Below are 17,229 nucleotides of genomic sequence, written 5' to 3'. Positions count from 1 at the left end.
AAAAAGGGGAATGGAAAAATGTGCATTTTGGATTTTGCTGAAAATTGTACCTGTACAAAAGTAGATGATTGCACATTTGTTTTGTCTTAAAATACATCGACGGATACTATTTTATATTATTTATTTATTTAAATGTATGTTTAAACTGTTATTTCATAGCAAACAATTTGAAAACTATAAGGGCACACTTTGTGCTCCATTCATCATAGACAAAGCCTAAAATAAAATATGCGTAAGTACTAAACAACTGTGTAAAATTAAAAAAAAACGAACTCATTGATCCTTTCTCAAGTTATCATCAGCAAACCATTGGAGGACGGACAGACTGACATGTCACTTTTCAAAGGGTATCACATAATACCTTGTTACTTAATGTGGTGGAGTATAAAGACAGCTCTGACCAGTGGAATGTTGAGTTATCTTCCTTTTTTCTTCTTTAGCAGATTATCATTCTTAGCGAAGAAACGTTACCTCTACATCTACATAAATTTAGTCTTTCCATGAAGGTTTTACAGTAAAAAAGGCCAACATGAATTCATAAAGATTCCATTTAAATAATTATTCTAAAAACATTGGTTAAATATAAGCAATAACACACAAACACTTATACATACAGACACAATACACAATATAAATATTTCATAATAAAACTGTTTACTAGACCTTGTTGCTTAAAGATAAAAATAATCAGTGACCCTCCTCCGTTTTTTAAAGACTGTATCTTATTTTTTGTTGAGGCATTTGCACATGAATCTGTTGATATGAATTTTTTGCTTGGAAAGTCCCAGTACAATTTTTAGTAATTCTGTTATAAGCTGTCTTTTTGGAAATATTCTTAAATATTTTAGACTTCAACTGAGCTAGATAAAAATAAATACAAAATTACCCAAGGATTAAACAGATTACAATGATTTCAATATTCATGACTTGTCAAAAAATTGTCAAATTACTAACCAAGTGTTTACTTGACTTAATCCAATATTTGAAAAGCAAAGCAACTGAAAAATCATTGGGAACACTACTCATATGTGGGTAAAATGACAATACAAAAAAAACCTAAACCTATCATATTGCACTTATCAACTAAGTAGTTTGCCATTAAAGTAGACACTAATTCCACACATTTACTATGCTTATCATAATTTTACCATAAAATATGTTGATATCATATTTACATGTTTTTTAAGGAATTCAACAAGCAGCAACATCTGAAAGCTAAAATGTGTAAGCTTAAGTACACATGTACTATACTCCTTAAAGCTATACAGTGACCGCTGTGTTTTAGGTAGCTATATTTGTGTAAGGGGTGAGCAATAAACAGCGATCTTGCCTCTCTCGTTAGTATTATTAGCAGCCCAATCATCTTTTGTATTTTTTCTACCTTCGGTCCACGTTGGGCTACCACTGTACACTGTTCCTGAGAAATATTAGTAAAAACAGTTGATAGATGGAAGAGAGAAGGTAGAGAAATAGAGGAGATATAGTACCAACAGCCATATATAAATCTTCTAAAAGCTTGGCTGACATGCTAACAAAAAAAGAAAGAAAGAAAAAGTCATATTTTTACTATTTATCATTACAAAAATTATTATGCCTTGTTAAGATAATTTTTTTCATTGTAGCCTTTTCATATTCTTTAAGATCTTTCGGAAAGAATAAAAAAAATATGTTTATCCAGTAATTAAGGAAAATTTCAGAACTAAATGATCTAGATTATTTGAAAAAAAAAACCAAAAAATCCAGAGGAACCACAGCACATAAATATCAAGTAAAGACAAAATAAAGCAAGGATGCTACTGTATTACAAGAAAGATTCAGAACAAACATTTCAGAATATGAGAGATGAAAGACAAGTAAAACTGTTTTTAGACATTAAGAAAAAAGTCATGAGTTTCTATAATAATTAAAGCACTTAACAAAATTCTGAGTTGTAACAGCAGTCTAATCACTGAATTATCCAGACAATAATAATTCAGGTATTTATCATAAAAATGTTCCTTTTCATAGAAATAACAGGTATTACATGGTAAAGATCAATACTTCCAGTCCTAATAATACAATTTTGCCCAAAGAAAGGTAACACCTATCACAGAACCAATATGCAACTACGCAGACTTCCAATTAACATTTTAAAAAAATTATTGCCCCCAATATGCTACTAAACTATCCTTGAACCAGGTAACAGCATTAAGTATCTACATATCTAATTGCATGCATTTTCCATTCCTTTCAATAAACATATCTGTCTAAAAGTCATTATTATAATCAGCTTTACCTCCAATTCTGACACATTCTTGTTTATGCCTTTTGTCCCAGGCATGGATTTTACATGCTTTACTGCAGTAATAAACTTCTTTACAGCGTGTACAGGCAGACAGTCTCACACCAACGGATCGGCCACACTCATAACAGTACTTGAACAAGGGCTTTCTGTTAAAATGAATAAGAAGAAATTGAATAGAAAATTAAGCAATCATTTTGATTTTGTAATTTTGATGAAATTATCTAGGAAATGAACAACAATATGAGTTCCCTCCCATCCAACCTATCTTAATTCACAATGTTAAAAAATATTCTGATTTGTGAGAAGAAAATAACAGATGCAAAAACTTTTCCCTTTGATTTATCAAATATTTCCTTAAGAAGTAATGATGCAATAAAAAAGAGAATGAAAATATGCATACACAAACTCTCAGAAAATACTTGGTTTGTCTTTTTAGGTTAAAGAGTGATACAGATTGAATTTTTATTTCCAGTCTTAACAGTTAATCATATCTAAAACTGACAATATCAATCACACATATAAAACAATACAATGTTCTTTATATAACACTGATATGATGTCAATCAAAAATAAAAAAACACACCCAACACAAAAGATGTAACATGTAATACCAATCCTGAAACAAAAAAGTAATAAAACTGTATGTGACAAATACTTGTATTTTAGCCTGTACAAGGTATTTCATTTGTGAAATAACTCATAATAACACAAAATTATCAGATCTGTCAAAAAACCTATTAGAATGGGCTAAGCATGTTTCTTTTATCAAAATATTCAGCAGCATTTGTATTTATTTTTTTCTACCACTCTTAGTTCTTAGACCTCCTCTAATCTCTTTTAAGGGTGCTTCACTACTGATTTTTAGCACCAAATAAATGAAATAAAAAGCACCTGCCACAAAATTTTCAGATTTTCACAATCATTTTTTGAGGACGTAAAAATACTCACATCATTTTGGACACTATAGAAAGTAAAAAACCATGCTTTCTTCCCACAATATTTTTTTATGAAAAATAACCCATTACACACATGAATTGATATGAATGGATTTACCAGTACATGCATATTCTCAACCAAAATTTCAAAGCAGTCTTTGCACTTGCCCCCTAATTGAAGAATTTACTGTAAAGGATCATATTTTATACAAATACGTGTCACTCATGTTAAAAGCTCAACCCAAATTAGTTTAAAATACATAGCCCAATACGTGCATTGGATTCCAATGAAAAGAACTGTGAAGTGATGAATGCGACCCATGCCAAAATTGTAAACTGAAATTAAAAATGGCACCAAAGCTTCAAACTAATGACCAATCAAGCTAAGAATCTAAAATATTTTGCAAAATTCAGTAAGAAAAACACATGTTCAACTTCTCTAATACCTGTATACAATTTTTAAATTTAAAAATGTTATGAATTAAGAAATCTTTACTTTATTTGCCATTTAAGATTGCATTGAATATCATTAATATATAGTAATATTGGCAAATCATATCTCTATTTGTTTAAAAAAACAACCATATCAGTAGAAGAAATACAGCACTCTGATTTGAAATATTTTGAGATTTTAAAACTGTGAAAAGAGATGAAACATTATTGAGAAGTTAATAGCTCTGTTTTTCATACCTTGGCGGTAAAGTTCCTGGTTCCTTCTCAGGGTAGCCTCTACCCATTGTTCTTGGACTCTTTGTTGACGGTTCAAATTTGACCTTGCTCTCTGGTGGTACATCAGGTGACTTAGAAGATGACTTTGCAGATTTTGGTGACCTTGACTTTCGGTGACCTGGTGGCAATTCAGCACCAGCACCAGTGTATACAAAGTTGGGACTAGGGCTTCTACCTGGAAAAACAAATACAATATTTGTGTTAAAACTCAAAACAGAATTATTTGTATAATTATTGCTGCTTTGGACTTTTTAAGTCTCAGGACTTATCTCTTCAAATTCAAGTACCAGTAACTATTATCAGGAATGAACTTTAAGGTCAACAATTAAAGTGGAAATTGGCAAAATAGGAAGTAAATATACAGTAAACAAAAAGAAAGAATTGTAACAATGAAATCCGGACTTAAAATAGCAGAATTCTGCTAAAAGGCAGGGAAAAAAATCATCCTTGTGTTATGGTATATTGACAGGAAAGAGCAAAAAAAAAACTTGGAAACTTCTACTTCTAAATAAAATAAAATGATAAACTAACAGTGCCAAACCAAGCTACTCCATAAAGTGTTTGTGTTATCAGAAGTATTCTGGTACAGTGGACAAGCATAGCGGAACTGATATAAGTCCCACCATACACATGAAATATCATACAGTAGTATATCAATCAGAAATTTATGTGTTAATTCATTTAATGCATAAAAGGTGCTAGAACTGTTAGTTTTACTCTCATTATAAAATTCTTAATATTGATAAATAGGAATTTCTATTAATATTACCAAAAGTGAAGTATCAATATAATATCAAATAACAAACTGGAAAAATTCAAGCACATAATTTTACTGTATCTCATGGACAGAAGTAAATTTCTGTTATACATGGTTCAGTATATAAGCCTACTTTTTTCCATCCATGTACAAAGTTCTATGAAAAATGAACAAAGAATTTAACTATCCTTTATATGTTACAGCCATTTATGATCCTTTCAACCAACTTACTTCTAATTCCCTGGCTAGTTTCTTCATCAAGTCTCATTCTCTCCCTTTCTACAGCTTTAGTTCGCAGGATATCTCCGAGATGTTCTAATAATTTCTTCCTGGCATTATAAGTATCCCTCTCTGCATGTGTCAATGCATGGTAAGGCATGTGAGCTATTCTTCTATCCTGTAAAACATGGATACAGAGTAAATTATTACATGACCATAAAAATAGATAATTTCAAGGTATAAATCATGTGCTGTAAACTCCTACCTTCAAAACTATCTACTATCAAAAAATCATTTTCTGTTAAAATATGAAGTAAGAAACAGAAATCATTTGTTTTGTTTTGTTCTATATAACAGTTTCCTTCTATTCTTATTGTCAAATAGGTCACATTTTTATCATATTCATTTTAAAACAAATATTTTATAGCCTATACTAATTCATCATATTTAACTTAATCTAAAAATTATAAGTTGCATCAATAAATAACAATTATACAAAGTTTTATACACCTGGCAAGTAAAGCTTAAGTTTTTATCATGCATTTCAAGGTAAGTTAAAACAATATGCAGTCATAATTGAGTCTATGTCGATTCTTTTTTTTTAAAACAATAATAAAACATTAAATATGACATAATTTAAAAATAGGTTTCATAACAGGGATTGTCATTCGAATAATTCAATTAACATGCAACATTTTTGTGAAATATGGGTTTTTAATAACAACATTCATCACATGTGAAACAAGAGACAATATATGTCATCATAATCTGCTGTCAATGTTCAAACATTTGTGACATGAACAAAAAGGACAATGCAGCATTCAAACAATATCCAACTTCTATAATAATACAAAAAAATAACCTGAAATAACTCTCCCAAGAAACTGTAACATCAAAATGTAAATTAATATTAACATGTAGGGTATGTAAGTCTGACACTAGTTTTATGATCATATCTTTAATCAGAACAGGTGTTTTGTATTTAATTTGCTACTTCCACAGAAATAATATAGAAAGTCACAAGAATATCACATAAGACTCAGATTCAACTAAGTTAGACACATCATATGTCCAACCCTTGCTTAAAAAGTGAAAAACAAACATATAATTTGTTAGCATATCATCTATTTCTTCTTTGATTATAACCAAGTCATTTTAATGCCTTGTTCCATTTGCCATTTTCCCCTTACAATCCCTCTTGTCTAAATTTCCAGCTCTGCCCCTTATTTCTCTTATACTATTTACTATACAGGAATACGTGATAATCAGATTTTCATAATTCTCTATTCACAAGTTGATTCAATGCAATTACAGACAGTATAGTCAAGATTCTTCCAACACTTTACATTATGGGACTTACATGCCCTATAAAGTCTGTCTGACAACAGGTCAGAAATTACGTTAATACCTTTTCACTGAGAAAGACCTTCATAGCAAAGGAAGATGCTTTTTAAAACAAATAAGTTGTAATAATATTGTTTCACACCTTGTCAACATATCTAATTTACATGGCTACTAGTTTTCACGTTTGTGTCACATGACCACATTCAAAAGTATGTCATAGTTATGTTATCGGCAAGGGAAGATAATTCATATTTGCACTGTTCCATTCATAACACATTTGGTGATCAAGATGTTGCAATTATGAGGTAATTACATTTGTGTAAACCTAGTCCAAATTTGAACCTTAAACATAGCCCATACCATTTTCAGCCAACCTCTCGAGTAAAATTTGTGAGTTTTATCAATCGTGTGCAAAAATTTACTTCAGTAATGGAAATATTTTCAACTTGAAAATTGTCAACATCAGATTTACATCAGATTCTTACCTGGTTAAACATGTAGTAGGCATAGTCTACAGCAGTCCCCATGATCCGTTTTGGACCGATAGGTATTGGGGCCAAAATATTGGCACCTGTCTTTACAAGTTTATCAATCTAATAAATAAAAAATGATAATATACAAATGAAAATTTTATAGCCTTTCATTAAACATTCATTAAACAGACATTTAATGTAGAAAAAATGTTACTAATAAGGTTTTGAAATTAATCTTAAACAATTTTTAAATATAAAATGGAATGACTGATGACCAATTACAAGTTGGTAATATTATAAATAATCTAACATTATAGAAACACATTCAACCTGATATAAAAACACTAACATGTAATTCCTAACATTTTTTGTTTATGTTGTATACATTTGTGGATGCAACTGTAGCTATTTTCAGTGGGAAATAGTCTCTATATCATTTCATGAACATGATCAGTTCTGTAATCAAAACTGATAGAAAGAACACAATTACAGTGATCTCAAATGGGTATGACATGATGCTATTATGCTTTCAAAGAAATTTTTTTCAATAATTTCAAGATAATGTGAGCTGATGTTGTACTTCACAATAACAAAATGTAAATTTTTATTATTATCACAGAGATAGTCTGAGATAGAAAATATCAGGCAGTTATAACAAAGAAATAAAAGAACAGCGTCCCATGTTCACTGTCCAAAACAAACTTTGAAGAAACTTCAATTCCAAGGGGCATAACACTCAAAATTGTTGGTCATCATTGCCTTTTTAACTTTTGAAGAGATTCACAACATGGCAGCAAACTATTCATATTCCAAGTCTCCTTGATATATTGTTGAAGAGGAGGCATTGTAGATATCTGATACATGGTATATCTTAAAACAAGTGAATCTTATTTTACCAGGTTTAGTCTTGCAGTGATTGGACGTCTGTACTCATATTCTGTTGATGCTGCAGCACACAGAGCACTTCCAATACCATGAGTAAGAACCAGACTTGGATCAGCCAAGAAGGCCAATAGCACATCTATAGCCTGGTGAAAAAAAAGAACAATAGATCATTGGAAAGTGTATTCACCATTAAAATTTTGAGGCCTATCCTACAGTAACTAAGACTATAATTCTGAAAAAGCTGCAACTTAGATTTTAAAAAAGCAAAGGATGCTTACCCTACCAGTGCACTTAATTCCTGGAGCCAGATTTGAGAAGAATAAAAATTTCTTATTTAATCACAGCTTTATTGGTATGTTTTTGATTTTTTTAACACTTTTTAATCATACATATTGTTTAATCACAAATAGTTTATGGAAATCAACAAATATCACAAAAAGTAGCTGGTTTGATTAAAAGATTTTCTATCAGGTCTTAGCAATATCTGGTTTCAAACATCTTATAAATCAAAATGGTTAACATGTATATATCAACACATATATTCTATCTGACAAGACCTTGCAAAAAAGAAGCACATAATTTTAGAAGTCAATGCATTATCCCATGTATAGTGGGTGCAGTGATACACTGCAAAGACCAAGTAGCCAGCAAAGTGATATATAAAAGTGAAAAGCAGAAAATGAGAAAAAAAATAATAATTAAAATGATATTAATTCAGATTTCTTTTGTCTAATTAACAGACAAGAGATTTGAAATATGAAGGATTTTTACTTTGCAAAACAGTTCTGGCATCTTATTTATGCTTGAGGAAAATAAATTGCAACATCACCTCAGAAATAATGCTCGACTATTTGACACTATTAATAATTTACATCATGTTACTATAGAGAAAAAAATGTTTAAACAGGCTTCATCAGCATTCATATTTTTGACATAATAAAAACAAATGTCTGTAAAAAAAATACTGAATCAGCAAGGTCATTTATATATGAACTATAAAAGTATAATTTCTACACAGTTAAAATAAATTATACTAATGGTAAACAACTGAAAAGAACATAAAAAAACATCATTATGTTGTGTGAAAGTTTCTAAAAACTTTGTTTTCTCCCATGTTGCACTATTTTCCTCTTTTTCTCAAATTTTTTAATACTGTCAACACAAAAGCAAGAAATTCCACACAGAATTGTGTGTATATTTATAGAAAAATGCAGTGAATCAAAAGCTCTGACCACAAAATTACCTCATGTTTTATCTATCAATGGAATATTACAATATTAAGCATATCTACATGCAAATATAAACTAAATAAACTTAATTGTAAGCCTTTAGTGGAAGTTAAATATCATCTGCTCATTAAGTTTCTAAAATAATATAGTGAAATCTATCTAAATTAAACACCTTTCTGATTTCGAAATTTGTTCATTTTAGGCAGGTGTCAAGGTTACCCTGGATAAAGATATAAAGGGATTTAAATAAATTGTTGGGTTTAGCCAGGTTTATTCTGGGCTTGGTTTAGGCAGGTTTCTCTGTATCATATAAGAACTTTGCCCTGGGCTACAACACTAAAAATATGTACAGTAATTCTGAGAATATTCTTAACTTCCATGGCAACTCCAATCAAAGTCTTTGATACTGATGACATCACAAACAGTTGAACAAATACATTCTTAGACTTCAGTAAATTTTTAAGTTTTGTGGTGCCAGGGCCAGATCTGTACATGTATAAAATTTGTTCCAAACTTGTCTTTCCAGTTTATCATAGGTATCAAGCATAGAAGAGATGAATTTGAAAGGCAGTTACTGGGTTTTAATAGGTACTGATTGGGTTTTAAGACATTGGCTCATTTAAAGGCATTAACAGCTTCTATTTCTTCACTCCTCAAAAGTTATAGTTTGCAAATTTGTGCTCTATCAAAGTACTATGCTGACAATATAAAATGATCTCAGTATAGCTAAATAATCCAACAAGGCATCATTTCTTTTATAAATGAATATTTTATTGTGTGCAGTCTATAAGATATGCAAAAAGATGTCACTGTAAATTTGGTTGAGCTGAAGTCTGAAATTGACAGCATTTACATACTCATGATACCGTTAAGGTACTTGTTTTCTGGGGTACCAGTTTTTGTTGTACATCTGACAGGTTGTGGTGTTTTGAATTCATGACTTTGTGTACAACTCTATTTTTCCATAGGAAACTTTACAGATTGAGAATTGGTTTGTCCCTAACCTCTACTAAAATTGGTACTCCTTGAACAGTGTAAGCTATTGTACATATTTGTTACTACATATACACAGTAATACATATATGAATTGTTGCAACAAAAACATGCAGCTAGTTATTTCAAATAAAACAATAAATTAAAAAAAACAAACAGATGAAAAGAAAACAAAGGCATCCATTTAACAAGACAACATATACATACAATTGCTTGATTAAGACAACAAATGGGGGAACAACATAAACAAGAAAAAACAATACAGCCCTGCCAACTTAATTAAAGTACTGTATACATATCATGTTCCGTGATGTAGTAATTTTTGGCTATTTTCACAATGGGCATATCGCTTAAAAAATAGTACCTAAAAAATTGATTTTAAATGCCATGAAACACTTATCATCTGTTAAAAGCACAAAAAAGTTATCTTTAATAAATACTTTAATGTTAAAATTTAAGCTAAATGCTTATACTTTGCGAAAAAAGCCTGGCAGGACTGAAGAAAAAAAAGACATATACAAGACAGCAACATTATATCTAAAAAAAGATGATTCTATTTCATACCTGATCATTTCCACTTGCTATGGCCAGAGCAAGGGGAGAGAACCCATTACAGAGCAGGTTAGGATTGGCTTTGTTTTCTAGTAACAAGTGGGCAACCTTACAAGCATTCTGAAAATAAGGAAAGCAAAAAAAACATTAAATGTATAAACCACACATTATTCATTATGCAGGGTGTATTTTTTTTATCTAAAATTTGACTTTGTTTCTGCAACTTTATTATATCAAGGAAACCTTGACAAATTTTGAATCATGACTTCGAATGAACAAACTAGAAACACCTGATTACACTAGGCCTTATTTATAGAATTTATTATTTGATGCCCACAAAGACTTGGAAAAAACTGCAAAATAAGTGGGAAAAATTATTTCTGAAAAAATTAGTTTTCAAATAACAAATTGAGAAAAATTAATTAACTTCAATTTATCTAAGTACCTATCTATACAAAATTCAGACACTATTATACATGATTCATGTTGCGAAACTCATTTAACAAATGATGCTATTTAAAACTAGATACAGCACATTTTTACAAATTTTGAGAAACCAATTCAAAAATGATAACTTGCAATGAGCCTACTTCACATATAATTCATATCATTTTTTTCTCAAAAGTGGAACAACCAAATGACAAACTAAGACTGCGAAAGTACTTTAATTCATGGATACCAGTTTTGGTGGATTAAGGAAGAAACACAAGTTAGTGGATTCTTGAATTCATGGATACCAGTTTTGGTGGATTAAGGAAGAAACACAAGTTGGTGGATTCTTGAATTCATGGATACCAGTTATGGTGGATTAAGGAAGAAACACAAGTTAGTGGATTCTTGAATTCATCGTTTTGATTTTTCTGTATAAATATCAATGGAATTTTCCTTATCATTGGGCACCAAATTTCATTGTCTGGCCTACCCACGAAAACCACGAAAATTGGTACTTTCACAGTATGTGGCCTGTAGCTGTTTCTTTATATGAAATAAAGAGTGAAATTGGTGTTCTTTTTACAAGCATGAATCACCTTCTATTAATTTTCATAAAGACTGCTGCATTAAACCATTGTTCAATGACAACTTTTGTCAAACTGAGTACAAGATCCATCAATAAAACAATATTTGTCCTGAAGGTCATAACAAAAAGTTTGAAAGATATTACTCATTGGTTTTGATGAAATATAGGTGATAATTTCTGTCATGACCTTCAAAACTCGCATACTTCTTTATGTGACAAGACTCAAATCTCAATTTGTGTGAGAACCTATCTAAATAAAGCACCTTGTAGTTATCATCCCTGGCACAAGCTATGTGAAGAGGTGTCCTACCACCAAGTAAAGCCTCACTCTCAGGAGATATTGTATCTTTACTCCACTCTTCTTCCTGCAAACCAAACAAATTCATAATGTCCTTGTTATGAATAGATTTATATCGTTTTGTGTTAATTTTTTACATGTAAAGTTGTCCTAGTTCAGCAAAAATATATTATGTGTTATTCACAATCAATTTAAAGACCAGAAACATTAAAATAAGAACTATGGACCGAACTTGTAAATAGCATTAAGAGCAGTATAGAGTCGAACCTCGTTAAGTCGAAGTTGAAGGGACCAGGCAAAAATGTTCGAGTTAGCCATTGATATTTATACAGAAAAAAATCAAAACTGTGAATTAATGAATCCACGAACTTATATTTCTTCCTTAATCTACAAGTCATCCGAGGTTGAGTATAACCCGGAAATTGTTTGGTTGATGATTATATCTGCATTTACATCATTTATTTTGTTTGTACATGCTCATGTTCTTAACTTTACAGAATTCTGCGTGATGACTTGCGTTTTACATGTTTTTTTTTTGAAGATATATTTGTGTGTTGTTTATCAGATTTTAAATACTGAAAGGCATCACATGTTTAAGGGAAATTTCCTATTTATTTTAATACGCCGAAAACGTCATAAGTTCATAACATGCTGCTTTGCATGTCTCATGATCAGGAGATGTTCTACATTACTACGATAAAATTTCAGATTCACCAGCAAAATGAATGTAGTGGAAATACACGTTGTTATTATTGTCTGTTTGATGTTTAATTGAATATTCAGATACATGTACCAATATAATTCATCTGTATTTTTTTTTTTAATCAAAATATCTGATATCACTGTTAGTGTGAATACCAACATGAGATAATAAAGTTCGTTTCTTTTCACTACACAGGTTATTTTGGATTAATCAAGAAATAACGAGTGTCAACAAATAATTTCAAAAGCCATGCTAATCGTTGTAAAAACACACCTTGATCGTGGTTTGTAATAAAACAATCAGTTTTCCGACTAATTAGTTGACTTCCAGACATCAGGGTTTATTAACCTCAGAGTCACGAGGGGACTGATGGAAAACCTCGAGTTATACCAGATTTCGATTCATCCGATTTCGAGTCATCCAAGGTAAAATTGTATTGGAATAAGGGGAGTTTGGCTGGGTCTTTGAAATTAGTTCGAGTTATCCGAGATTTCGACTCTTCCAAGTTCGACACATCGAGGTTCAACTGTACATGTATTTACCAGATTAGTATTCAGGAAGGCATCATCTTTGGTAGCTCTGACATCAGGATCAGCTCCGGAAATCAGCAAAAGCTCTGTTATCTGTACACCTTCCTCTCCCGGTATTGCACAGGCAATATGTAGGGGAGCTAACCCACCTTTCTGTTAAAAAAAATAAAATCTTTAAAATTGTAGGGCTTCTTTCAGAAATTATGCTATTACAAGATTGTAATCTTATTTTAATAGTAGTTTTCATTTCTATAAATTTTTAAACTTATTTTTGGTTTATAAAAAAAGTTGCCACAAAGAATGAAAAACATTTATATACAAATACACGTATGTATCACCCATTTACTACAATAATTACCAGTATTTAGCAAATTACAGCAATATCGTAAGTATTTCTTTAAAGAATAATGTATTCCTACAGAGCATGACTTTAAAGATGAAAAGAAGCTTATCCAAAAATGACTGCAGCATATACAGCAACAGTTTGGGCAAAAAATTGCTCTTTTGTGTGTTCATAATAGCTCAGCACACAGCTGTGAAGTGATGTGTATGGGCAAGATCATAATGAGGTACATAACATAAGCTCAATACCAAATCTAAGAATGCAAAATTACATCAGTTAATTTATTTCTCTCCCATGTCTTCAAATGTTGTAGACCACTTCAATCAATTCGATCTACAAACAGACGTTTCTCTAGCGGTTTATTTATTTATTTTTATTTTTAACTTTACTAACTCTACTTCTATAAATATCTTGTAACTCATAAGCACAAGTAAATTAAATGCACTTATACCTGTCAAAGGAAAAAATAACCAGAAATTCATAACATAAGCAAACAACGGTCAAATTAAAACATTTTACTACTACCACCAGTAAATGTTGATAGAGACATAAAATGTAAGCTTATATCATTGTCAGTGTGTATATCAAAACCACTTTTTAGAAAACTTCATATCCAAAATAAAAAAAAGCATTTTTACCATAAAAACACTTGTGTGCTCCAATATTTGAGTGAGGATATGATAGAGCAACTACAGCATTTGTTTACATGTATCCAATCACATGTGACGTAAACATTGATGACTAAAATGACTTTTCAATACCAATTTACCTCTTTAGGCAGTGTAATAGCAGTAGATGCTCCTCTATGTAACAGAGTTTTTACCATCTCCACATCAGCTGATTTAATGGCAAAGAACAAAACAGGCATAGGTACACCAGAAGCATTTGGGTCAGCCCCTCTCCTTAACAGTAGATCCAATGTGGACTTCATTCTTTCTTTTCTGTGGAAAATTTAAATTTAAAGTCATTAAAAAATGCTGGAGTAAAATGAAATAAAGTAAATTTCTTTCTAGCATCCATCCATTATATATACACAATCTAATTTTTCGACAATTAAAGATATAAAGGTACTTGATACCATTGCAAACACCCCTTGCAAAAAATGACAGAAAAATTAAGTTACGAGTACAGAAAATAAAATGGTCTGCCAATAAACATACTCATTCTTTATGACTGCCAGGTGTCTAACAGTTCCTAAACCAGCACTGTCCCGAGATTTTCTACCTCCTACAATTTTTTCATTGGTGCTCAGTTGAGTTGCACATCTGTCCAACAACTGCTCAGACACTTCAATCTCAAATTCTCTAAGAGTCACGTTTGACTCGAACTCCATGCCATCAGTCTTTGCTTCACCAAGAGCAGAATCACTGTCACCCTCTTTGAAAGTCCCATCAGCTTTGACTTCCGGCTCTGCAATTCTAACCTGCTGTTTTCCCCCAAGATTCTGACTACTTTCTGTCTGTTGAAAGCCACTATCAACACTCACCAAACTGGTACCAGATGGGGCGACTTTTGTTTTCTTTTCAAGACTAGATGGAGAATCACGTTCAGATGCTTGCTTTGGTGGGGCAGGAGTTGATTTGTTACTTGTTGGGGTTTTCTTAGCTAAAATGCCTACAGAAACATTTTGGAAATTTGAAAGATCACAGAACTCTTAGCTGAGACATAGTTAAGAAAAAGATGTATGCGAAAGATACAAGTGAAAAAAGTAAAATGTGAAAAATATTATGCATTATCAACAATTAAAATACACTCTACATGCAATGCTAAATTTTTTCGATCAAAAGTTTTGCTTTCTTCAAGAGGTCCACGAAATTGCAATCAAACTACTACATGTAAATGTAACTGAATTTTAATCCAAATGTCTCATAGTTACTTTCCTATCCTCAAATCTTCAATCCTTCCAAAAAAAAAAATAGTTCAAAAAAAACAATAGAAATATTACATTAATATTAAATTCCCATATTTTTCTATCAGATTTTACTGTTATGAGAATTTATATATAAAAATGATTGTTTTGATAAAATTCCTCCTCAATATACTGTTTAGAATCATGCAACAAATTTATATCACATTTACAATGTACGTTTTCTTCAGAATGCATAACTTAAGCATTTTAAACAAACCTTTCTGCTGAGATTTGTTAGCTTTCCTATCCTTTTCATCATACACAGCTGGCTTATCTAAGTACCTCTCAGCAATGTTATACCTGAACCCATCTATTGGGTAAAAGAATATGGCTCCAGCAGACAGAGCAGAACATCCTTCATCATTTAGTTTATTGACATCAGCACCATGGTTTAATAGACAGTTAATGACATCCACCTGCCAGTTTACCTGTAAAAATGTGTTCTACTGATTTTAGTTCATTTTTTGGGGGGTGGGGGGTGGGAGGGGGTCTCTGTCTAATAAGTACAGTATGATCTCCACCTTTTACTCATTCAAAAATCAAATATGGTAAATGTTACTATAACTGGTACAACTGGTTTTTGCATTTACGTCATTCATAATCATCTTTTTGCAAATTTGATGTTGATTTCAAAAACATGGCAGTACTCAGGAGTATATGTTGTGTAATATATTTGGAAAGTACATGTAAGCACAATCATGTTAAATTTTTTTTTAAAGGCACCAACCATTTTTTATAAAAAAAAATGTAATTATACTTAATTTGAACAAAAACATTTTTTTTGCTCAGCCATGAACAGAAAAAAATATGATTCAATATTTCCCCTATTATATGTACTTAATAATGTAGATTTTCAAATAAAAAATTGAACTCTTACTGTTGCTGAAAAAAAAAAAATTTTTGCCCTTGTGCAAAAAATTTTCTAACTCTAAATAAAATACCAGGCCCCCACTCATTCAGAAAAAAAATGGTCTGTGCCGAAGAATTCAACAGACATTCTAAATTTTCTTATTTATCTTACCATTTGAAAACAAGTACAACAACTGTACTAGTTAATGTTAAAAAAATGACATTTAAGTTTGCAATCTCTGAAAAAAGTAGAAAATATTCTGAGTTATAGCCACCCTTTAATTTTTGTCATTAATACCAAATACTACACTTCCTCATACTTCCTAAAATCCTTCAATTCTATTTATGTAACTTACAGCAGCACCAATAAGAGCAGTGTGGCCTGTAGAATCCGCAACATCAGGATGAACTTTACCCCCTGTTAAAAGATCCTCAACCTTTGACAGGTCACCATTGGCAGCTGCTGTCAATAACTCCTCTGAGGCCAACTCTAATGGTCCTTTTGCCTTGAACTTTGATCTATCACCTTTTAAAACCCTTTCAACATTGAAGGATACAGTAGTCTGACTAAAATTATGTTTAAGCACATGCTTTTGTAAGTTGATAATTGAAGGAGTTCTATTCCAAGCAAGAACTTTTTCATTTTTATCATTCTTTTCTTGTCCAATATGTCTAAAGAACTCTTTGTCGAATTCCTCTCTATTAATAGCCAAGCTACGAGGGTCCAAAGAATCAGAATACAAGTCAGTGACCCTGTCTGTTATTTCACTCTCCGGAACATGATCTAGAATATCAACAGAGGCATTATCATCTTCTTCTTCAGGGGAATCTTCATTATTCAAATACATAATATGTTCCTGAGGGTTAAAATCTAATTCTTTGTGATTATCCATTGTGAATGCTTCAGCATTGGCAGTGCATAATTTGAGCAGTCTCTCCCCCTTCCAGAGCCCCACATCCTGTTTACCATCAGGGTATGTTAAAACACCAGGTCCCTCACGCTCATCCTCCTTGTAAAGACCCTGAAAAAGCATATATACATGTATGTACTTTAGTATTTGTTCTCAAGAATTTTTGGATACAACACTAACATTCAATGATCACATGACATTTTTTTTTTTTCAGTCAAGTATTAATGCATGTAATTTATTTCATAAAATTTCATAGCATAAGGATCAT

At 31.3% G+C, this 17,229-nt stretch overlaps 1 protein-coding gene across 10 annotated transcripts in view; it reads right to left on the bottom strand.

The window, feature by feature from the left end:
• LOC148624810 (ankyrin repeat and MYND domain-containing protein 1-like) overlaps positions 1-17,229 on the bottom strand; it is a 43,492-nt gene that overhangs the window by 13,332 nt on the left and 12,931 nt on the right. For 3 of the 10 annotated variants that reach the window (XM_088567730.1, XM_088567728.1, XM_088567731.1), the window contains exons 5-18: positions 16,407-17,072; positions 15,419-15,629; positions 14,453-14,906; positions 14,062-14,233; positions 12,962-13,102; positions 11,682-11,783; positions 10,413-10,520; positions 8,870-8,881; positions 7,638-7,769; positions 6,754-6,861; positions 6,333-6,350; positions 4,937-5,102; positions 3,910-4,123; positions 2,276-2,430 (exon numbers count right to left, since the gene is read on the bottom strand). In XM_088567730.1, the coding sequence (XP_088423856.1) occupies positions 2,276-2,430; positions 3,910-4,123; positions 4,937-5,102; positions 6,333-6,350; positions 6,754-6,861; positions 7,638-7,769; positions 8,870-8,881; positions 10,413-10,520; positions 11,682-11,783; positions 12,962-13,102; positions 14,062-14,233; positions 14,453-14,906; positions 15,419-15,629; positions 16,407-17,072 (2,659 nt within the window). Of the gene's footprint in view, positions 1-1,330; positions 1,418-2,275; positions 2,431-2,494; positions 3,556-3,909; positions 4,124-4,936; positions 5,103-6,332; positions 6,351-6,753; positions 6,862-7,637; positions 7,770-8,869; positions 8,882-10,412; positions 10,521-11,681; positions 11,784-12,961; positions 13,103-14,061; positions 14,234-14,452; positions 14,907-15,418; positions 15,630-16,406; positions 17,073-17,229 lie in introns of those variants that run through there. The other 7 variants (XM_088567729.1, XM_088567722.1, XM_088567727.1 and 4 more) reach the window with 6 other exon arrangements.

Source organism: Perna viridis, chromosome 2, assembly GCF_037379345.1.
Source record: "Perna viridis isolate PV_CMFRI_1.1 ecotype Kerala chromosome 2, ASM3737934v1, whole genome shotgun sequence".
In the NCBI taxonomy this organism is placed as follows: domain Eukaryota; kingdom Metazoa; phylum Mollusca; class Bivalvia; order Mytilida; family Mytilidae; genus Perna; species Perna viridis.
This window is presented reverse-complemented; position numbering and strand designations above follow the sequence as displayed.